Source organism: Spermophilus citellus (genome assembly GCF_964194105.1).
Source record: "Spermophilus citellus genome assembly, chromosome: 4".
Taxonomy (NCBI): Eukaryota; Metazoa; Chordata; class Mammalia; order Rodentia; family Sciuridae; genus Spermophilus; species Spermophilus citellus.
The window spans coordinates 155,547,635-155,572,778 of NC_138185.1; the positions used below are offsets into that span (position 1 = coordinate 155,547,635).

The following is a 25,144-nucleotide window of genomic DNA, read 5'->3' on the forward strand; positions in this document are numbered from 1 at the left end:
AAGATAGCCTCTTCAACAAATGGTGCTGGAAAAACTGGAAATCCATATGCAGCAAAATTAAAATAAACCCTAATATCTCACTATGCAAAAAACTCAACTCAAAGTGGATCAAGGACCTGGGAATTAGACCAGAGACCCTATGCCTAATAGAAGAAAAAGTAGGCCCAAATCTTCATCATGTCAGATTAGGCCCCAACTTCCTTAGTAAGACTCCTTGAAAGTGCAAGAAATAAAATCACAAATCAATAAATGGGATGGATTCAAACTAAAAGACTTCTTCTCAGCAAAGGAAAACAATGTGGTAAAGAGAGAGCCTACATTTTGGGAGCATATTTTTGCCACACACACATCAGATATTAATCTCCAGGATATATAAAGAACTCAAAAAACTTAATACCAAAATAACCTTAAAACCCAGATAACCAAGAATAACTTAAAAATAACCCAAAATAACTTAAAACCCAAATAACCCAATCAATAAATGAGCTAAGGAGCTGACCAGACAGTTCTCAGAAGAAGATATACAATCAATCAAGAAATATATGAAAAAATCTTTCAACATCTCTAGTAATTAGAGAAATGCAAATCAAAACAACTCTAATATTTCATCTCACTCCAGTCAGAATGTCAGTTATCAAGGATACAAGCAACAAAAAGTGTTGGCGAGATGTGGGGGAAAAGGCACACTCATTCATTGCTGGTGGGACTGCAAATTGGTGTAGCTAATCTGAAAAGCAGTATAGAGATTCCTTTCTTGAAATATTGTCAACTCCTCTCAGTGTGAAATCCTAGAAATGGGGGAACCATTACTGAGAAACATATAGAAGATCAGATATGCTAGATTTCTATGCCATGAGATTCATCCAAAGAGTAAAGATAAATACATATGTTTTGCATTCTGAGATGGGCTCTGAGTCAATAGACAGCTGTGTAAATAGTTTAAATGAGGGATTTGGCTTTGGTTGGCTGTCTTTGTAAGGTAGAGGGCTGGCTGGAGTACAGAGGACACTAGCTTCAGTGTAGCACAATCATAGAGCACTTGCCTAGCTTGTGTGAGGTCCTGGGATCAATCCCCAGTGCTGCTGAAAAACAAAACAAAACAAAACCCTGTTACCAGATAGATTAAATGTTCCAAATGAAGCATTGCGATTCTCCTAAACAACTCAGTGTCATGTTTCTTTTTAATAAAATGCTATTTCCTTCTTTTTCCCTGTGGCAAACAACTCGTCCTTCAAGTTAAAAAATTAAACTAGTCACAATGCAAACTAGAATTTCCATGCATAAGCACAATAAGAAATGTTTTGTTTCTGGAAAACAATGTAGGTTATTAGACCAAAAAATTATTATGTAAATAAAGCCTTCACTGATTAATATCTCATTCTCACAGGACTTTGTTTTTGGAGTTAACAAGATTGCTAGTAGAGTACTCATTGAAAGCTGTTGCCCCTGCACCAAAAGTGTTCTCAATCTTGACCTTGCTGCTTTTCCAGGAACAAATTTTGTTCTTTATCACTTTTTAATAAATCTAATTTTAAATGACTTTGCAGAATGAAGTTGCACCTGGAGGTTATCTATTTCTTTTCAATGAATCTACCCTGTAGGTTTCTTTGCCCAAACATAAACATAAAATACTAAGCCATCTGTATTGAAGTCAAAGTATTATCAATTTTGTAAAAAATCAACTGTATTTTCTTTGCAGCTGCCTCTCAGAAAAGAAGCTGTTATTCTTGCTAATAGCCTAAGTTTGTGTGAGTGTCCTCGAATTGAGTTTCTACAGCAAAAGTACAAAGATGAGAAGAAAAACTCTCTTGAGCATGAGCTCTTCAGACACGGTAATACAAACATACAGTGTCTCTAAACTGTTAAGTTCTAAGTCTTCAAATGCATTACTTTCATAACCTTTTTATACTTGCTTTTATCAACCCAAGAGATTTTCTTCAAACCATTTTGATATTTATCAAAGTAGTAATGCATAATTTTCTCATTCATTAGGTTAGCCACACTGTCAACAAATACTTAATGAGTGATTATTATGTGTCAGCATCAGTAGGAAGAGACCCATTTGTTACTCAGATATTTAATCCAACTCACATATATTTTACACAGCCTGCTTTTGTTCATTATGTTGTGTCATAAAAATAAACTCAACATATATATGTTAAATATACACCAAACTCACAGGAAAGAGAAAACAGAATTTGCACTGTATATATTATAATCAGAGCACTCTAGAAGGTATGATTTATTCATGTGTTGAATCATTATAATATAAGATGATAAAAAACCTGGTCTAATTTAAAACCATCTATAGATAAATTGTGAAATGTACGTATTACTTTATAAGTTGTCTTATAGAATTTAAGAGTTTTGGTATTTTAATTTATTCACAATTACCTACTTTATTTATAGCTTAAATACATAATGTAATTATATAAGTACAAGAATCAATTTATAAGACATTTCTGAGTTTACTCACAGCTATCCTATTCTCTCTTGCCTCACTTTCTTCCACTGTTCTATCTTTACTTCTACAAGTATTTATGGAATACTTACTTTGTGCTAGGCACAGGTAGGTCATAGGGATACAGTCTATGCAAACCAGACAGTTTCTTCTTTATGGTGGTTACAAAAATTAATAATCACATAAATAAATGTAAAATTACAATTTTCATAAGGACTATAAACATGAAATATTAATGAGTAGTACCAAAGAAATTATGATAGGGAGACTAGATGAGATCAGGGAGTAAGGGGCATTTATTCTTTGGTCTTAATCATCAAACCTACTGAATATAGGATACTCATAAATGTAATTCTGTAAAAATGACATTCTAGATTCCAAACTATAGCTCTGCTAAAGTGATTCATGTTGAATTAAATGATGTGTATTTTGTAGTCCTTCATTTGGTTAATAAGAAATTTAAGCTGATTACTGAATCAAGATAGAACTTCTTACTTTGTAAAACCATTTGCTGCTTTTTATCATTCTTCTCTGTTTCCATCTTAAAAAAAAAAAATCTCATGACGCCAGGCACAGTGATGTATACCAGTAATTTCAACTACTCAGGAGGCTGAGGCAAGAGAACTGCAAGTTCAGAGCCAGACTCAGTAATTTAGTGAGATCCTGTCTCAAAATAAAAATTGAAAAAGGACTGAGGTGTAACTTAGTCATAGAGCTTTTCCAGTGCCACACACACACACACACACACACACACGTACATGTATACACATTAACACACACAAAGGAAAAAACTAAGTTCTCGCAATTTATATTTAATATCTTGTACATAGTAATAAAAACATTTGAATGTTTTATGCACAGTGATTAGAAATTATTTTCAGATTCATTGATTCTCGGGGATTCATGTTTAGTGAATTGAATTCTAAGGATCATAAGAATCTAAAGGGAAAAGAAATGATTATCCATTCAGTAGATACATACTTGATGTCTTCTATGGATTTAAGGTACATGCCAGGTGTTACTTGACACAGAGATGAATTTTACTCATTTAACAACAACAACCAAAAAACCTCTTATTTTAGACTACTTAATTAAAAAATGCTAAATTATTATGTTGTTTCTTTCTTTTTCTTTTCTTTTTTGAGAGGCACCAGGGATTGAACCCAGGGTGTGTTCAACCACTGAGCCACATCCCCAACACTTTTTATATTTTATTTTGAGACATGGTCTTGCTAAGTGTTTCTTTTCTATAAAGCCTTGCTTGGCATAATCACAGGATTCTCTTATAACCAATTTGTTTATTCAACAAATATTTATTGAGCTCCTATTTTATATCAACTATGTGCTTTACGCTATGCAGTATCTCTGCCTTTACAACATATTTCAAGTCAATTAAGGTTATTTCTTGTTAAAAGTGATTTATGTTTTTTCATATTTAGGCATCCTCCTCATTACGAAAGTTTTTCTTGGCCAGAGTGTTCAGGCTCGGGAACAAGAAGTTATCAATCAAGCCAACTATCCAATGGTTAACTCAGTGTTTGTTCCTCGGAAATATTTACTAAGTATGTCTGCCATAAAAAGAAATATGCTTTCATTACTCTGAATGCAAAGCATTAATGTTTAATGCACATACTTAAAATTTAACGTCCACCTAATGAGATTTGTAAACTTTGTAAAAAACATTTATTTCTGGCTACTAATTTTTCTATTCCATACCTCAAGACATTTATTTTTCTGCATGCATAGTTTATTTTTGCAAAATTTAATTATATATTGTAGGTGTACACACACACACACACAGAGGATTATCTCTCTCTCTGTGAGTAACCTATTCTAGGACCTTCACCTGATAGATACCAAAACTCATGGATGCTCAAGTTCCTTATATAAAATGCTATGGAGGGCTGCTTTCAGTGGTAGAGCATTTGCCTAACATGTGCAAGGCCCTGAGTTCAATCCATAGCACCCACAAAAATACAAATAAAATGGCATAACATTTGCAAATAAACTATGCAACCTTCCTCTATACTTTAAATAATCACTATATTACTTATAATATCTAATACAATGCAAATGTTATGTAAATAGCTGTTATATTGTATTGTTTAGGGAATAATGACAAGAAAAAGTCCATACACATTCAGTACAGGCAATTTTTTGAAAGTATTTTTGGACTGCAGTTGTTTGAATTCGTGGGTACAGAACATGTGGGTATGGAAGGTTGATTGTATATGTGTGTATGTGTGTTTGTGTATATAAATGTATTATTTTTCAAAGGATAAAAAAATTAACTTTTATCAGTAGATTTAGAGTAATACATTTGTGAAAAATACATGGCCATATTTTTCAATACTAAAGTAAAAGTATAAAAAAGGAGCAGAGAGATGAATAAAATTGAGCCTTAGTTTATGTAGTGAAAGGATGATAGTAAGTATTTATAGAATAAAAATGTTATTTGGGGGAATGGAAAGTTTTTTTAAAAAAAAACTGTGGAAGCTATTGATAATAACTTATTATTAATCTATGTAAGGTTGAAAAGGTGTAGGCTGTTTTATTTTGAAGACTTTTCACTTGGTTTTGTTTTTATTCTAGATTCTATTGTGGGACAAAGAAATTGTGATTGTGGCTTTCGGCAGTGCAAGTGGTTTGTCTTTGATCATGACCTTGTCTTGCCAGAATACATCGTTGAATTTGAGTACATTACAGTGGTATGAATTGTTACATTTTTTATAAAAGAACTCCTTAAATGAGGACATAATAGTAATTTGAAGTCTAATAATGTTATGCCAAGTTTATCCTATATATATATATATATATATATATATATATATATATATATATATATGGGTGTGTGCATGTGTGTATGCATGTATAATGGTTATTCTGTGAAGTAATTAATTTTTAAAACAAGTCATTATAATACCTAAATATTTTCAATACATAAGACTGTATTATCAATGGGAAAGATTCAAACTATATTAAAGACAAATAAATACAAAAATCTGCCTTCATTCTATGCCCACCATTCCCTTTTACCAGTGTATCCATTGCTAACAGTTTTGCTTTCAATTCTTTTTCTATGCATTTTCTATATATAACAACATATACTATTTTATTTAGTAGAATGAAGTTCTAAGTCTTAAGTGATTTTTTTTTGCTTTTAAAAATCAATGTTTCAGACTTAAGTTCACTTTAGCACATATAGATATATACTTCATTCTTTTGGTGACTTCGTACCATCCAGTAATACTCTGATTTATTCGTTACCTGTTATAACATATATAGGTTATATCTAGGTTTTACTATTCAAAACACTATTTCAACAAACATTGTGGGTGCATCTTTATATACATGTGGAAATTTCTCTACAGGATAGATTTGTAAAAAACTTGGATAGTCAAAGGATACATTCATTTTAAATTTTGTTAGATATTTTGAAATTCCTTCCACAAAGACTTGACCATTTTACAAATTTTTGACAGTGTGTGATAGTGATTATTTATTTGCATCCTTACCAACATAAGATATTGTCAGGGTATTTCCTCCTCCTCCCCCTATCTTCCTCCTCCTCCTCCTCCTATCTTCCTCCTCCTCCTCCTCCTATCTTCCTCCTCCTCCTTCCTCCTCCCTCTTCCCCTCCCCCTCCTCCTCCCCCTCCTTTCCTGCCCCTTCCACTCTGATGAGCAAAAAATAGGACATTTTATTCTTTAGGACTAAAAATATGTATAGTATTATGAATCACTTGTTATATCCTTAGACCATTTTCTATTAGACTCTCTTGCACATTGTTTGGAAAAATTCTTATATGCATTTTGGCTATTAATCTTTTATCTTGTATACATATGTTACACATACTTTTGTCACTTGTCTTTTGTTTGTAACGAAAACTTATTTTAATTTAGTAATTTACAAGTTAATTTTAAAGAGTCAGCTCTCTCAATCTTTTCCTATGTAGATTCTAAATTTTATGTTGTTTGTCAGATATTAAAATTTTCTCCTATATTTTTTTCAACGTTCATATAGCTTGTTTAAAAATGTTTAGCTTTCTTAATCCATCTAGAAATTGTTTTTATTATGTTAGGTAGGGGTGATCCAAAATTATTTTCTTAAAAATGATTACTTAGTCAAGCATTCTCTTTTACTGTATTTTGAAATGTCATCTTTATCATTAAAATTATTTTCTTATATAAGGAATCTATTTATGGATATCTATTCTCTTCCATTGATCACTTTACCTAATCTTGAACTTTACTACACTTGTTTGTGTTATTACAACCTTGAATGATATGTTTTGTTATGTGACAAGGCAATTTTTATCCTCCTACCCCCACTCATTTTTTTAAAAAAGTTTCTTGGCTATTCTTGAACATTTTCTTTTTCAAATAAAATTTAGAAGCACCTTGTCAGGTTCTATTTTTAAATCCTACTAGGATTTTATTGAAATTGCATTGAATTTAAAACTTAATTTGGGGTGAACTGACTGACCACTTTGCAATATTGGGCTTCTCCTGATAATTTAATTGAGTAGATCTTTTCTTGTGGTTATCTTTATATAGATCTTTACTATTTCTTATTAAAGATAGTTCTGAGCATTTATGTTTACATATTTCTATCATGAATGGGATTTATTATTTTAGGAAAATGCATAAAAACCTATGACTCTTATGACTGTTCAGTTATGTTAGCAAAGGCCTTAGCTCCATCATCCTGCTTGCCATTTAACAGGCTCTTTTCATCTGGTGATTTAATTCTTTATTCGCGTCTGGGAATTTTTTTTCTCTTAGTTTCTTATTTCTTCTCTTCCATTCTATTAAGCCCTCCCTGTCTTCACTTTTACTCTTATATCTTCATTTATTAATTCTTTGTTCTAGAAGATTTTCTCAATATTAGCTTCCAGATTGCTTATTTGATCTGCTGCCCATCTATTTTTTCTCAGCATTAATTGTATACTTTTATTTTTATGATTGTATTTACTTTAATATTGAAATGTTTACCATCTTGTTTTCTATAGATGCTTTATTCTCCCAGATTTTTAAAAAATTTCTGATAAACTATTTTGTTTTTTTCTAGAGCTAGCTGTTTGTTCATGTAGTTCTCACTGATTCATTCACAATTATCACTGTAATTACTTAGTTTCCTGTAATTACCTAGGGTATCCTCCTGCTTTTTTAGTTTTTCACTTTGAATATCAAGTTTCTCTGGATCTGATTTCAAAGTGATTCTCTCTTGCATGTGTTGGTTAGAGGTCATATTCTGCCCTTATTTGTTCTTTGTCTGTCTTCTGATTTGTGTGTCACAATTTCTAGTACGTTTGTTAGAGCTCCTTCCATTGTTAGAAAATAATTTGAAGTTACATTTTGCCAGTTTTAAGAAATTTTTAGTGAATGAGAATGGATACACCCATACTTGGCCTATAGTTTTAAGCTACTCTTACAGATTTTCTATTGTGATTCTGATCATTGTAGATATTGCTGATAATGGAAAGAAAGCCAATTCATCTTTTCTACATAGATTGTTTTTCAAAATGATAAATACAGCAACCAATTTTTCAACATTTTTAATAATTTTTTAGGTCAAGGCTCACTCTTTATTTTCTTCATTCAACAATGTTATTCCAGAAGAAAGCAAAAAAATTTCAGAAGGATCAATATTGTCCCAAGATTTGAAAGTTGATGATGATGTTATGAAAATGGAACCCAAGATTAAGCCCCAAGCAAAACTTATTAGTTTGGATGATAAAACAATACTTTCCCTTGCCAAGACTAACATTTACAGTCATATTGTGGTGAGTATTAAGAGGAACAAAACTTAGAGACAGGAATCTTGAATTTAGAATCAGAATCTAGCATATGAATTCTAACAAAACTAAACTACCTACTTGATGGTGCTAGTTAGGCATCATACTGTCTAATTTAAAAGTGTCTAGACTTCTACTTCTAAGTAAACTAGATTAGTACTCTTGAATAGAATTGTGACAACTATATACATAATTTTAAGATTTCTAGTAGCTATGTTAAGAAAGACTTTTTAAAGTAATCAATTTCAATAATATATTTTATTTAACCCAAACATATAAAATATTATCATTTCACATTTCCAGATCCATTGTTTAAGAGGACAAATTTTTCTCAAGTGACTGTATAAAGCAGAAAGAGAATGTAAAGTACTTTCCTAAAATAAACAAAGTCAATAGTTTTAAGTCTGCTTCTGAAATATTCAGAAGCAGACTATGGTCCTCAAGCACCCAAAAACTTGTAATACTGCATTAAGCTCTACCTTTTGAGCTGATTGTTTGGGTACTAAAAATGTAAAAGTTTGATCAGGTGTAACTATTGCTGCTGTACCATTATTTGACCCATCAGTGAATATATTTGGAGCATTCATGATAGGTGTTTTTCTTGTCATTTTTGGAAAAATTACAGGATGCAATGACCAAAAAGACAATAAAGGATTAGATGGTAAGTGGTTATCAAATCAAACATTAAATTTGCACATGATTATTGCCCAAGTATTTAACTCATTAGCTAACTCATCAATTTGATTCATAGTATATGGAGTAATAATTTTATTGGGAGAAATTCCAAACACTCCCTTTGCTGCTTTTATTCCTTTGAGTATTAATTGTCCTACAGCCTCAGGATACCTAGTAAGAATAGTGTTAGGAGAATAAGATAAATGTATCCATAATAATGGACCTTCTTGCCAAAATACTCCTGTAGGAATATTTTTTGTTGGTAGTACAATAAATAATAAAGGCAAACTTATATCAATTCTATCCAAATGCATATTTTCCATATATGTTTCAATGATTTTTAATGCCTTTCTTGCTTCAGGCGTTAACATTCGGGGTGAATTTGGATCTGATGGACCTTTTAGGATATCAAATAAAGGTCCTAACTCTCCTGTTGGTATACCTAGATAAGGCCTTATCCAATTTATGTCTCCTAATAACTTTTGAAAGTCATTAAGTGATTTGAGTTGATCTACTCGTATTTGAATTTTTGGTGGACGGACCATGGTTGAGGATAATAGAACTCCTAAATAATTAATTGGAAAATTTAATTGTACTTTATCTATTGCTATCTCTAGATTATAATTTTTTAATAAGTTTGTAAGTGTGGCATAACATTCTAGCAATGTGTTTTTAGCTCTGTGTGCTAATAATACATCATCCATATAGTGAAATATTTGTAGCTCAGGATTTTGATTTCTAAGTGGCTGGATTACTTTGTTAACATAAATTTGACACATAGTTGGGCTGTTAGCCATCCCTTGAGGGAGTACTTTCCATTCATATCTCTGATCAGGACCTTCATGATTCAGTGCAGGGATAGTAAATGCAAAACGTGGACTATCCTCAGGATGAATTGGAATTGGAAAAAAAAAACAATCTTTAATATCTATAACTAAAACATACCAAGTTTTTGGCAAAGCAGACAATTGAGGAATCCCCGATTGAGCAGGTTCCATAATGACCATTTCATTATTAATGGCTCTTAAATATTGCAATAATCTCCATTTACCAGATTTCTTTTTGATAACAAAAATGGGAGTATTATGGGGAGATACAGAAGGTTTTATATGTCCTTCCGCTAATTGTTGTTTGACCAGATCATGGGCTGCTTGTATCTTTTCTTTAGTCAGGGGCCACTGAGGAACCCATACTGGTCTTTCTGATTTCCAAGTAATTTTTATTGTCTCAGTGGCCCTTTCTGAAAATCCAACCCATGTCTGTCTGTTCCTTGATCTATTTGTATTGGTGCTGCTATACCTTGTTCTTGTTTTTCTAATCTTTTTCCTTTCCTAAAACCTTGTCTAGTCATAATAGTAGGTGCATTTTGGTTGATATTATTTGTTAATGTCAAACCTAATTGATCTAGGACATCTCGTCCCCATAAATTTACGGGAAGATGATCCAATACATATGGCTGTATAGTTCCTTCACATCCTTCAGGATCCTTCCAATCTAATACCATTGCACTTCTATGGGGATTAGTCGCCACTCCTAGGCCTCGAAGCGTTTGAGTGGCTTGTTGTAATGGCCAATGTTTTGGCCATTCTTGACGAGAGATGATGCTAAGGTCTGCACCTGTATCCAGTAGCCCATTAAATTCATGTCCTTGAATATTTAGTTTTAGCATGGGGCGAGAATCTAAATTTAAAGAAAGCATAGCCCAATCTACACCTGTGGAGCCTAATCCCTTGGAACCTCTTTCTACAGCACGACTGGAAAATTTATCATTTAGGCTTGGTATTATTAGTAACTGTGCTATTCTATCTTCTGGTGAAATTACCGATATACCCTTTGGAGAACTGGCTATAATTTTTATTTCACCTTCATAATCGGGATCAATTACCCCAGGACTTATCATAAGTCCTTTTAGGGTAGAAGAGCTGCGTCCCAATAGTAAGCCTACTGTTCCTTTGGGAAGAGGTCCTTTTACCCCTGTGGGAATGATTTGAACTCCCATCTCTGGAGTTAGTACTGATCTGGCGGAGGCACAGATGTCCAACCCTGCGCTCCCTCTGGTTTGTCTGATGAGGGATCTAATGGACAATGTGTCCTGGGCACTACCCTGATGGGGTTACTGGGTTCCTCCAGTGCTCCGTATATTTGTGGTTTGGGGCCCCGGAGCATTGGGGCCCCCTGTCCATTTTTTGGCAACGGAGCTTGATGCCTTTCTCCATGATATTGTGGATAAACACCTTGTCCTTGTTTTTTGATAATGGAGTACCCTCTATGGTGGTTTGAGAACGGCATTCATTAGCCCAATGTCTGCCTCTACGGCATCGTGGGCAAATACCCGGTATTCTACTCCTTTGATACCTAGTTTTGTTAAACCCTCCTCCTATGGGGCAATTCCTTTTAAAATGTCCTGTTTGTTCACAATTGTAGCATGTTCTTGGCCTGGAATCTAAAGCCTGTTTTACTGCAGCTGCCACAATTTGCCCTTGTTCATTAATGTCTCTGGCATCTAAAGCCTGTTTTACTGCAGCTGCCATGACTTGCTCTTGTTCATTAATGTCTCTACATAATTTAATATATGTGTTTAAATCTTCATGTTTCCATGGTCTAATGATATCTCTGCACCAACGATTTGCTTGGTCATAAGCCAGTTGTTTTATTAATGACATTGCTTGTTCTGTATTCCCAAAAACTCTGGTAGCTGTTTGAATAAGCCTATCTACAAATTCAGCGTAAGATTCATTAGCTCCTTGTATTACCTTAGATAATTGACCTTGTAAACCTCCATGTCCTTGTAAAGTCTTCCATGCCCTAATTGCCTCTATAGCAATTTGTGAGTATATGCCAGGATCATATGCAATTTGTTGCTGCTGATCCTCATAAGGTCCTTTTCCTAACAACATATCTAGATTTCTCTGAGGATAACCAGCTGCTGCATTTCGCCTAGCCGTCTTCTTGCAAAATTCCTCATTGGCAACCTTCCATAACAGGTATTGACCTCCATTTAGCACAGCTTTACACATATTAGCCCAATCTGCTGGCGTCATGTTCAAGTTGTTAACGGATTCGACCAAGCTTATAGTGAAGGGTGCTTGAGGACCATAGGTTGTTACAGCCTCTTTTAGCTGCTTCACTGTTTTGAAATTTAAGCCATGGTAAATTTGCTGCCCTCCTACCTCAAATACAGGGCATGTTAATACTTGAGATCCTGTCTCAGGATCCCAACTATCAACTGCAGGGGTTGGGAGCCTCCTAGCATATGGAAGTGGTGCTGTTGATTGGACACTTATGCCCTCTGGTGATAGAATGGTGTTAGTAGCAGTCTCCTGTAGAGGTGGTGCTGTTGGTTGGACACTTACGCCCTCTGATAGAAAGGCGTTAGTAGCAGTCTCCTGTTGTAACTTTTCCCCTGATGGCTTTTTCTGCTTTACACTTTCTTCCTCTGTCTGATTAGTTCGAGAGACCTTCTCTTTTACTTGAATCTTTTCCTCTGTCTAACTTGAGAGACCTTCTCTTTTACTTGAATCTTTTCCTCTGTCTAACTTGAGAGACCTTCTCTTTTACTTGAATCTTTTCCTCTATCTGACTAACTTGAGAGACCTTCTATTTTACTTGAATCTTTTCCTCTTTCTGACTAACTTGAGAGACCTTCTCTTTTACTTGAATCAATATGTCTTCTCCTTCCTCTACCATTGTCTGAACTGAAGGCTTTGGACTAAGCAAACCAGATACCAACACCCACAATGTCAATGTGCCAACTGGCAGAGTTCCTGGGCTTTTCTTTTCTATTCTTTTTAAATCTTTACCATGATGGTTCCATTATGAGATATTTAACAACTCCTCCTTAAAAAGCCATGGGCTACATTTTTGTATTGTATCAACATATGCCCTGACTGCTCTTGATTTTACTGGGATGCCTCCTTCCTCTAACAATTTACTTAACACTCTTTTGGTTTGTTTTTTACTAATTTCTGATCCCATATTTCTACTATAATACAACCCAACAAGATAACACCAAACAAAACCGAGATAGAATGAAATAAAAATGGAACAACAAAAAATCATTATAGCCTTTCTCCCTATCTGTTCCTCAGATGTGAGCGGTTTTTCTTCCGTCTCATTCATCTCCAGGGACAGGCAACTTAAAACAAAAGTGAAGCAAAACAAAAGAGGAATCTTAAAATGGCTACCCATCCTGTCGCCCTGCCCTCAGGGGCGAGCAGTTTACTTACCCTCAGTAGCTCCCCGTGGGAGCCACCAAATGCTGCAGTCTGGCTGGGAACAATTCAGGAGCCACTTGTCAAAAGAAACGAAATTTATTTTTAGAACTACACTCGCCAAACAAAACAGCTTCTCAGGAAAAAACCCTCAGAGCCCAACTGCCACCACCGGCTTCCCTCAAGCCTCTCACCCCAACACAAGCCTCACCCCCTCCCCATATCCTCCTGCTCTTGAGGCCGATTGCCTGGGTCGCATGGGCGGAGCCAAAGAAGTCCCCCAATGAGCAGCTCCGTGGTCTGAAAGGGCAGGGAAGCAGCCCAATGAACATCAACGCAGAGGAGCCAATCAACTAGATGTTGCTGGGGCCGCTGTGAGCCAATCATCAGCTGGCAGTCTGAAGGGCGGGGAAACAGCCCAATGAACATCACCGCAGAGGAGCCAATCAGCTAGATGTTGCTGGCAGCTGGAAGTTTGCTGGGGCCGCCTTTGGCTGTGGCTCTCAACAGAAAGAATCTGTTTTAAGAAGTTTATGGGATTTCATTGATGAAATTACCTCATCACCATCCTACTGCATCTTTAAGTCTAGGGTATAAAGTGGTGAATAAGTCTTTACCTAAGCCAGTTATCATTATAAAAGGAGGAAAAACTTTATAACATGATAGTAATATCACCTTCTTTATCATAAATGTACAGAATAGTGATTATAAGAACAATCTTCAGACTGGAAGTACTCAGAAACTATTATTTTTCTACTATTATGTCAAGATTTAATATATAATTCATAGATTTTATAATAAAGTTTTAGTAATGAAATGATTAAAAAAATAGTGTTCTCTGATTTGATTGAGTTTCCACAGTATGTATTTCTGAGTTTAAAGCAATTAAATAAAAATTTAAACATAGCAATAGAAAGTTGCTGTTCCAAGCCAAAATAAAAAATGGAGAGTATAAGACTTTATAATACATTGGCCTTCTTGTGACCTACCTGATTCTACATTTATTTGATCAATTCCCATGATATATGAATAGATAAGATTTTCTTCTTAAATTTGCCTATTCTGCTTAAAAGTCAGCAAATTCCTGTCTTCTAGTAAGAAGATTAGATGTTACAAAAATATTTAGACATCAATAGCCCTTGCACTTCTTCCTTTTATCACCACTTACACATAGTAAAATAGTGTCATGTAGAAATACTTTGTCTCCTTAAGAAATATCAAAATCAAGCCAAACCAAATAAAAACCCCTAAAACTTAGAGTTCTCAATTATAAGTTTGGCTTTTGCATTGATTTATTTACCTATAATTTACTGAGAATTTGCTGTTTTAGGCAGTGAGGTAAGTTTTAGGGATTCAAAATGAATGAATTATTTTCCTTGCCTCAATAACATCAGTTTAGTAGAAGAGATAAATAGGTGTTGGAGTTGGTGGGAGAGCCTCATAGAGGTGAGTTCTGAGAGGATATTTGTGTGTGTGTGTGTGTGTGTGTGTGTGTGTGTGCGTGTGTGTGTGCATGTGTGTATGCGTGCGTGTGTGCATGTGTGCGTGTGTGTGTGTGTGTGTGTGTGTGTGGTGCTGGGGATTGAACCCAGGGCCTTGTGCATACAAGGCAAAAATTCTATCAACTGAGCTATATCCCCAGCCCTTGAAAGGATTTTTTTGAAGATAAGAGAAATGTAGTTGTTTACATCTTCCAGAAAGAGAAAATATTCTTTTTATAAGTAAGCACTTGGTTTTGAAAGATACTTTGTTTTCAGGGAACACTGAGAAATTCAGGAAGATTAAGATATATATTGTGATGGTGGTAGATCAAGATAAAGGTTGGAATTCAAGGAAAATACATGAAGCCGAGGCTGGAATAGTAGGAGGTTGTAGTCACATTAGGGTGGATATTGGAAGCCAAATTTAAAAGCTTAGTTTCTTCTTTGTAAGGAATACACTCACTTGGCAGCTGGTGGAGTCCATAACTGAAGTCAGACTGGTGGTTTGGAGATGCAGTGGAAACCCATTGCAGTAGTTAAAAAAAAGAAATAATAGTCTATACTAGGACACTGGTAGGAATGGAGGTTTGAGAAATGTTTCTACAATCAAATGTATATGGGCAAAAGGGAAAAAGGGGGTTATCAACAGACAGTAAAACTCTTAATCAGGATGAAAACATAGGCTACCCAGTAGAGATACAAGGAAGATGATGGATTCAGTTGTAGTCATGCTAAGTGTAAGATATCTGTAGATTCTTGCATGGTGATGCCTATATTCATAAAATAATTAGTCTGCATAAATTGGCCCTTCTTCACAATTTTTGCTAGTTTGGAGTACTATTAGAAATTTAATTGTTTTTCTCTTTGAGGAATGTAGTGATTTAATATGATGGTGATGAATGAAGATGACTGGGTGTAGACGCTTGATTTGATTATAATAATGCTCATTTGTGGACACTATAATCAACTGAACTAATACATTTAACTGCATCATTGTTTATTTTGTAGGCTATACATAAATATAGTCTTAACTTGATATCATTCACAATAGACAGAAAAACATGTAGGCGTCAAGATCTCCCCTAAATTTAAAATTGTAAAAGCATTCATTTTTATAAAGTTTAGGATGAAACATACAGGGAAAATCTGGGACAAAATCTGACACAGGCATTGTTTTAGATTGTTCTCCCACCATGTTCTTCGATGTTTTGTCCTGCTGTTTTGGTACCTTTACCCTTTCTTCATTAGTCCATACAGTTTTTTTCTCATAGTTTCCTTCCATGAAGGTATACCTTGCCATCTTTTTGCTGTGAGATTTCCTATCTAATACCTGAAATCTTGAGGACCCCATTGTTCACTTTCCAGCCTGAGAAATAAATCATCCCTAATAAATATCTTAACACATATATTTAACTATTTCCTAAAAAGAATGTCATGTCAATTATTGATAAATTTAGACCCAGTTGTAAATCATACCATTCAATAATCAGGTCCAAAGATGCTATTGTAAATTATTTTTACTTTTTAACATTTTAACATCATAGATTAGTTTTTCTTATTGACATTCTCCTAATGTAATTTAAAATAAGCAGTTTCTTATTTTGTGTTATATTGGTTCAAGTAATTGTCTAAACAGTTTAGATATTCACAGTATGATATAGAATGTAATCTCTTTTATTTTTTAATTTTTATTGTATTTCAGAGTCTGAATCTACATGGAAACAGCTTGAGTAAATTGAGAGATCTCTCCAAATTAACAGGACTTCGAAAACTGAATATTAGTTTTAATGAATTTACTTGTTTAGATGATGTATACCACTTGGTAAGAACTTTCCTTTTGATATCTAAAAAAGTGAAACTCATAGAAGCACAGGGTTCAATGGTGGCTATCAGGACCTGTGAGGAAGGGGGATATGATAGGATATTGGTCTAAGGTAGAAACGTTCATTTAAAAGATGAACAAACATGGGTGGTAATGATTATGTTAATTAATTGTATTACAGTAACCATCATACAGTGTATAATATACCCAATCATTTCACTATACACCTTGAATAGAGTCACACTTAATCTGTCAATTTAATATTTTTTAAAAACCATTGGTACAGCAAAAAATAAAAAGATAAATGATAAATTGAAATAAATAATTTTTAAAATAACCACTCCTTTGAAAGGAAAGTTTTTTTTCCTTTTGAAAACATTTAAGTAAAATTAAAGGGTAAATTATCTTTGTAACTATGACTTCATAATACCATATGCAAGATTATATGGCCTAAATCAGGGATAAAGCACACATTCACTATATTCTGGTGCTTTCTCTAAAACAGATCTTAAGTTTAGATTTTATTTGCACACCAAAAATATACCTATGGTCTTATCTGATATCTAGCTACTTTAATTAAATGTATCAATATATTAAAATAAATTCTGAAAATGTTCTTGTGTGTCATTCCATTTCCTCTGCTCTTATTTTCTCACTCTTCTCCTTCTTTTGAGTCCTATTTCACTTTCTAGTTTACTACTGCACATCTAATGCTGTCATTTCTTTAAATCTTCATTATTCAGGTTGCTATTTCTCTTTCTTTATCTTTTCTACCTGAATGTCATATGCACAGATCTTATCTGATTTGCATTTGCCTTCTGGTATATCATAGACAAATACAATAATGTCTGTGTCATGGGCATGAATGTGTGTAACTTTTATAATTTAGAAATTCTTATCAGCCATGTGCAGTAGCACACACCTGTAATCCAGTGGCTTGGGAAGCTGAGCAGGAGTATCAAAGAGTTCAAAGCTAGCCTCAGCAAAAGTGAGGCACTAAGCAACCCAGTGAGACTCTTTCTCTAAATAAAATACAAAATAGGGCTGGGGATGTGGCTCAGTGGTAGAGTGCCCCTGAGTTCAATCCCTGATACTCATATAAATAAATAAATAAATATTGACTATTCCTATTAATAATTCTTATTTAAAGTTGTGAACACTTTAAAAAGAAAATTATAGAGTCAAATTCATAGGTTTAATTTCTACCCCTGAGGGTGAACCTTTTAAAACCAGGTTGAGTTCAACAGTATAAACCAGAAGCTGCCTAATTAGAAGTATATTTTATTTGCTGAGGACAAATCATCTTGTCTATTTCATTTTGCTTTCTCTCCCATGAAAGCAAATATGACTGATCTATGTTATAAGAGTTAAGTGTGAATTGAGAGAATTACCATCAAATTAAATACCCATAGCTCTTTAAGAAAATAAACATATTGATTTCATTATTGTAGCTTAACTACTGTGTCTGTTTTTTATGAGGATTATAAGAAAGCATGCAAGGCATTTAAAGAACCAGAGAAAAGAGCTGTGTAAACACAAACCACGATTCTGACCATCACTTTTGTTTGTCTATGCTGCAGTATAACCTTGAATATTTGGATGCAAGCCACAACCATGTGATAACTCTTGAGGGATTTAGAGGTCTGATGAAACTAAAGCACTTGGACTTGAGCTGGAATCAACTAAAGAAATCTGGGGATGAAATAAATGTGTTATGTAAACACACCACAAGCCTTCTCACTCTTAATATTCAACATAATCCATGGCAAAAGGTATGCAACAGACATGTTTTTGAAAAAGCAAACACTTACTTTGAAGCTATTTTCTCACTACTTTTCAGCAAATAGTAGCCAGAAATGGGACAACTATCTTTGTTTTTCTAGACTTAAAATCCTTCATAAATTGAATTTAGCGTAGTAATCAAATGTATCAGATGTTACCATAAGAAAAGGCTATACTTTCATGTTAAGTTTTTTTTTCTTGTAACCTCTAACAGTTTGAAAGCATTATTGCTTTAAGAATGATTGATGTCACTGGCTTCTGCACACCTCCAGAGAATTTATAAAGCTGTGTGCCAGAACCCTACTGTAAATGAGGCACAGGAACCAAAAATAATATGATACAGTGAGGGAAGTATACTATTAAAGAAGAAACATAGTTTGATGTGTAATATATTCTAATCTGTGTTGAGAAACATGTTTTACAATTATACTTAGAATTTTGCATTGTTCTCTATTTTAAGTCCAGAAATCACCTCCCCTTATAAAATTGCATTATGAAGTCTTAAGTTCTGTTGTAAGATGAAATATGATTAAACAGTATTTTTATCATCATGAAATATGTGATTTCAATATTCAATGATTAGATTTAAGGGTATCTCCAACTATTTTAAATAATGTCCAAGTTTATAATTTCAAGAATCTTTCTTTCTCCACCTCTGAAATGTATTATATTCAACTTTTTGTGGGGGACTAAAGAGTGATCAGTTTATTCAGTTGGCCATATTTCTGAATTTATATTATTATATTTCTTCTTTTAAACTTGCAAAATTTAATCTTTTTCTTTTGCCAAAGCAGACCTTCTGGATGATCACAATACAACTCTCTCCCTGCTGCCAAATTGGATGTCCAGGGCTAACTGTCCATATTGAATCACACATGGAGCTTACTAGCTTACTGCTCATCTAGATAAACAGGAGTCATTGCAGTTGTTCTTTTAACTCTTTTCACCACAGCCAATTTTCAACAGTTCATAGGACTTCTCCCCTTCATAAGAATGGAATCATCCATGTGGAAATGAAACAGATTAACTCTTCAATATAATTTAATTTCAATTATTATTTAAAGAATTAAATGAAGCCTTTATTTTTAGATACATGTAAGGAACAAGGAAATGGATAATTTTGAATTATAAGGAAAGAAATGAAAAAATTGCTCCTTTCTATACTATAACGTATGTAATATTTTGTGAAAATTCACTTTTTGTAATTTTTCCCAAGCCAGCCACATTGAGGCTGAGTGTCATTGGCAGATTAAAGACTCTTACACATTTAGATGGACATCTCATTTCTGAAGAAGAAACAACAGCAGCTATGAAATTTATTACCGGAACAAAGATTACTCAGGTTAGATTTTACTGTTTAATATTTCTTGTACTATTGGAATGTATATATATTTCCTGTACTCATTTTTAGTTAAGATTTTATATTCCCTCTTACCATATTAATAAAAAATAATATGTAGCAATTATACAACTTGGTTGCTTTCTGTTCATATGAACCTCATTTAAATACCATCTGGTTATATGGACTCTTTTGATATAGCCCTGCATATAAATACCTTTAGGGTTACATTTTTCCCCCTAGTTACCTCAACTTAGCAGAGTCTGTTCTAAAGCCTATATAAGGAACTTTGTGAGAATGAGGTAAGCTTAGAGGCTTTGAGAAAGTGTTTAGTGAATTATCTGCTTAGTTTTGACAGATGAGCCCAGGGATGAGGAGAGAGAAAAATAAAGCTATATTATCCAGATTAAAAATGCTATACTTTAAAAAAAAGACATACCAAAAACAGATTTATCAAAAATAAAAACAGTGATTATTTTATGGTTAAAAAAACGCCATACTTTAGCCAAAATAGCTTCAACCTCCTAAATATCACCACTCTATCTAGCTATTTAATTTCTGTGGGGTACATGAATATTAATTCCTTAAATAATGTAAAGTTTAACTTTGGATCTCTTCAAGATGAAGGGAAGAAATATTTTGGTGATTAAAAAAAACACTATCAACACTCCTAAAGACTTGGGAATTAGCTCTACCAGAAATCAAAGTTTATTGAAAAATTTTAAGACAATGTTATATTGGTGCAGTTAGACAAATAGACCAACAGAACAGAATAAAGATCTAACCGAGATCCATACATCTATGGAAACTTGATAATAACAGCTACCTTTGCATATAAGAGGCTATTTGGTAAAAGGCATTGGCACAAGTACATCAAAGACTTCAGTGCAAAAAGCAAAACCAACCATGTTTTAGAAGAAAAGATCAGAATTATTATGACCTTGAACTAAGGAAGAATTTTTTAGGAAAGAAACAAAGAGCATAAACCATAAAATATTTGTTTTGCCTATATCAACATTAATATGTCTTTTGCATAAGATACCATAAAGAAAGTAAAAAAGACAACCTACATACTAGGGAAAGAAATTTGCAACAGGAGTGTCAAAAGATATTCTTTATATATTCAGAATGTGTAAGGGAAAAGACAACCAACTGAACAGAAAAATGAGGAAAAAATTTGAACAGACATTTCACTAGAGAGGAAATCAGAACAACCAATTAGGAAAAGATGCTTCACCACATTAGTGTTCCAGAAAATGAACATTAAAACTACAATGACCTACTATTTATTAAAGCTGACAATAACAACTTTCAGCAAGAATATAAAGTAACAGTTATAATTGGTACAATTTGGTGCTATTACATACACAACACACTCACACCACCCCCTACAGTCCAGCAGTATTAGTTACTGACATATACTCGAAAGAGCTCTTACATGTATGTTTCAAGAAACATGTACAAGAATGTTTATGATGACAGTATTCAAAAAGGCAAGGACGCTGAATCAACCTGCGTGTTCATTGGCAGGAGACTCATTATGGGAATACAGGAATACTGTATAGCAGGGACATATGAATGAACTACATCTACATAGAGAAGCACAGATAAAATTTCACAAATAGGATGTTAAGCAAACAAAGCAAGTCATAGAAAAAGTACATTATTCATTTTTCATAAAGTTCAAATATATTCAAGACAGGGACCTTATAAGGTATTAGTAATATTCTAACTCTCAAGCTGCTTTAATGGCTGGATTATATTGGTGTTTGTGTTATAGTAATTCTCTTCAAGGTTTTATAAATATTATCTTCTAATAGTTCAATATTTGCTAAAATGAAAAAATGAATACTTAAAAATACATCTAGATATTGAAAATATGTTAAGGCAAACAAATTGTCCTGTTTAAAAATTACGTATTGTGCCATTTATTTTACCTAGGAAATAATACTTTTTAAATATATATAAATGATGCTATTTCTTTTGCTATTTCTTTTTCTGTATGCTATTTCTTTTATTCATCGTGTTTTTTTATTTTATTAGCTATCTATCTTACGGCATTCTAGTACCAAAGAGGAGAGACCACGGATACTTAGTATCTGGCCTTCTGCCAAAATTCTGACACAGATTTCAAAATTTGGACCACATTTACATCTGAATGGAAACTGGCACTTGAAGGTATAGGCTAATTCTATGAAATTTAATATAAAAGCTTAATTTAAATTGATGTTGTCAGTCAGTCTTGGTCTATCATAAAGAGGGCACAGATAGGTAAGGGGAAAAATTGAAAGAGATGAATTAAAATAGGGAAGGAATACTTAAGATGCACCTTCTTAGCAAATTTCAAGTATATTATACAATAGCTTTAACTTTAGTCACAATATTGTACATTAGATTTAATCTTGCATGACTGAAACCCTTTGCCCCAAGCCCCTGGTAACCATCATTCTATTCTCTGCATTCATGAGTTTCAATATTTTAGATTTCACATATAATTGAGATCATGCAGTGTTTAAATCACAGTGTATACATATCAAATGAAGTTGTACACATTAAACATATACAACTTTAAATTTATATTTATACTTCATAAAGTTGGAAAAAATAAAAAGGCAATATTATTATTAGAAAAAAAATGTAATAAATTTATCACATTCCAAAATATAAAAAAGGTCAAGTTGTAGATAGATGTCACTGTTGTGATAGATTTTGACTGTTGTTACTGTAGAATTAGAGATTTAGGACAAAAGTATGTTGCAAAGTAAAGGATAGATTCTGATAATATGTCACAAACAGCCAGCAGACTTTAAAGGATTAGAGACAGGGATCAAGCCAAAATTTGGGTGATAAGGATCATGAATCTTGGCAAGGGGATAGAAGAATTGGTCAGAATTCAGCCCAGGTAAGGGAAAGGCCATAGAGCACTAACAATATCTTGTTACATTAGGTCACTAGAACTCACCAGAGTCCTTTATGGAGCCTACAAGACAGATAAAATTGGGCTAAGAAAAGACTGAAACTTGCCAGAAATATAAATTTGGCTAAGGGAGTCCTTGAAAATGAAAGCTAATAGTAGCATCGTTTTTATTATGGAGTGTATACTGATTCTGAGCTTCAGTACAGGCCCAATGACAGCTTTGGTCAACTCCATGGGGAGTCCTGGAATTAGAAGTGTCCTTTAAATTTTTCCCATGTCAGACTGAGATGCCCGGGTCTTTATTTCTCTTCATTATTGGATATGGGCCAAGATGGGAAGGAAAGTGACCTTGGTCAAGGCAGCTGTCTGTAGTCCCTAGAGGTGCTAACAGCTGTAGGCTTTCCGCCAACAGCACTGCCCACAACTGGGACAAGTTCTTTACTGTAGGAGGAATCTGACTGGCATGTCAGTGTCCCTAATATCATAAAAGTCCCTATTGAACTCACAGTCTTCAAATTTTATTTTTTTCAAAATTAAGAATGACACAATATTTTTAGTTTCTGAAGGAATTTTGAATTCTATTGTTCAATTTTTTTATCTTGTAACATTGATTGAATTTATTTACAAGATTCAGAAGTAACATATAATGTGAATTATTGTATAGATAACTGCCTTAAATTTAGATGGACAACATCTCTTTGAAATCACAAATTTAGAAAAATTGGAAAATTTGAAATGGGCATCATTCAGCAATAATAATCTCACTAAAATGGAAGGCTTGGAATCCTGTATCAACTTGGAAGAGCTCACATTAGATGGAAACTGCATCTCAAAGATAGAAGGTAAGACACTCAAAAACTTTGAAGTCTCAAAATGTGAATGTCTAAACAGCAGGAGCAAAAAAAAAAAAAAAAAAATGGTGACACTGAGGACAGAATCTCTGAAGAAGATGATCACTAGAGAAGTTCCAAGAAGGTTTGCAGCAGATATTCTAAATACCTATTGAGATTGTTGCAAACGGTATACTATGCATAATGAGCCCAGGTGGACTTTGACCTCCTCTTCTCCTCTGTGCCAGTATTTACCAATTATTACTACTCCCTAGCACATACAAACTAGGGAGTTATTAATATCTTTAAATAGAATAAAAGGATAAATGATGTATATCTTGAAAAAGATAAGCTAGTTTATTTTGCAAAATACGGAATTAAGTTTGTATTTGGAAATTTTAAGACTTCAACAAATATAATTACACTTAGTATAAAATGAAAATCAAATGTACTATTTATAACCTTTTAATGGATCTACATGCAAGTACAATTAAGCAACTTTAGTAATGTCTCAAAATAAGAGACCAATGTAATGTGCTTTATTTGAATTTTTAAAATTCAGTATTAAAACATTTTTCTGAAATAAACAGAATAAGAAAGACTATTCCTGTCTTCAGATTTTCCAGATTCTTTACTTCATTTGGGTTTGTGCTTATCTGTAGCTAAGAATCCAGAGTTTGGAGGGCTTGTTCTAGAATATTCCAAGTTATATTTTCTGATTCCTTCACAGCTTTACTTGTATTCTCCTTTAGTGCTTTGAATCTGGAAAGAAATTGAAAGAAAACTTCTATGGCTTGCTAACAACTCCTCTTATTCTTCCTCTCCAAAGATCATTGCACTTAATTCCACAACCCTTTGGAAGTAGATTTTAGTATGACCCTTTTACGAATGAAGAAACTGAGGCTCAGAAGTTTCAAAATTTACCTATGGTCCCAAACCTAATAGTGATACATTTAAGACCAACTATGACACCATCTTCTATCTTGCCCACCACAATTATAGAGGACCTATAGCTGCAAAGGTTACACAGGGGTAAGATTCTAGTTAGAGGGGCCATTTTCTAAACTGTCCTAGAGCGTTTCTGAACATACCATGGGGAAATTAGGCCAAATGATTCTCTTAAGTATAGGTGATTCTATAATTAGTAATCCTTTCCAATTTATTACCTTAATGTTTTAAAATGAGGGATAGGTGATTATTGAGTTTTGTGTATAGCTTTGTGTTGTCTTGAAGATGAAAATCCTGATTAATTATATCATTTTAAGGTTATTTGATGGATAAATTAAGTATTTGCTATGTGGTGCTTTTCCTTAACACCTAAAAAAATGAATCTAAAATTAGAATTAGATATTTGAAAAAGGATTTTATTTATTTTTGTTTCCCTCTGAAAGGCAGTGATGGTTACAGAATTTTAAAGCCATTTTAACTTAAATAAAGAGAAACAGTAAATGGTCAGTTATTTTTAAAATTCTCTTTTCAGTGCTGTCTGAAGTTTTCTTGAATTTATTTATTTTTCTAGGCATTTCCAAGCTAACTAAATTAACTCGCCTCAGCATAAATAATAATCTTCTAACTGGGTTGGAAAAGCATGTTTTTGATAACTTGCTTCATCTTCACTCCCTTTCTCTTGAGAACAACAGAATCACTTCATTGAGTGGTTTACAAAAAACTGTTAGTCTAATTGAATTGTACATAAGCAATAACTATATTGCTCTCAATCAGGAGATCTACAATTTAAAGGTAACTGGGGTATTTATTAACTTTTGTTTCTTTAAAACATTTATCTATACATTGGAAGCAATGTATGTTAGCTGTAAAGAATTTGAAAA

At 33.5% G+C, this 25,144-nt stretch overlaps 1 protein-coding gene across 1 annotated transcript in view; it reads left to right on the forward strand.

Annotated features, from left to right (window-relative positions):
• LRRC9 (leucine rich repeat containing 9) overlaps positions 1 to 25,144 on the forward strand; it is a gene marked incomplete at its 5' end in the record, with an annotated part of 83,780 nt that overhangs the window by 28,428 nt on the left and 30,208 nt on the right. The window contains 10 exon segments of the mRNA XM_081292973.1: positions 1,700 to 1,832; positions 3,901 to 4,023; positions 5,054 to 5,169; positions 8,034 to 8,246; positions 16,328 to 16,447; positions 18,028 to 18,219; positions 19,446 to 19,571; positions 21,612 to 21,746; positions 23,150 to 23,327; positions 24,835 to 25,055. Of these exon segments, the coding sequence (XP_081149099.1) occupies positions 1,700 to 1,832; positions 3,901 to 4,023; positions 5,054 to 5,169; positions 8,034 to 8,246; positions 16,328 to 16,447; positions 18,028 to 18,219; positions 19,446 to 19,571; positions 21,612 to 21,746; positions 23,150 to 23,327; positions 24,835 to 25,055 (1,557 nt within the window).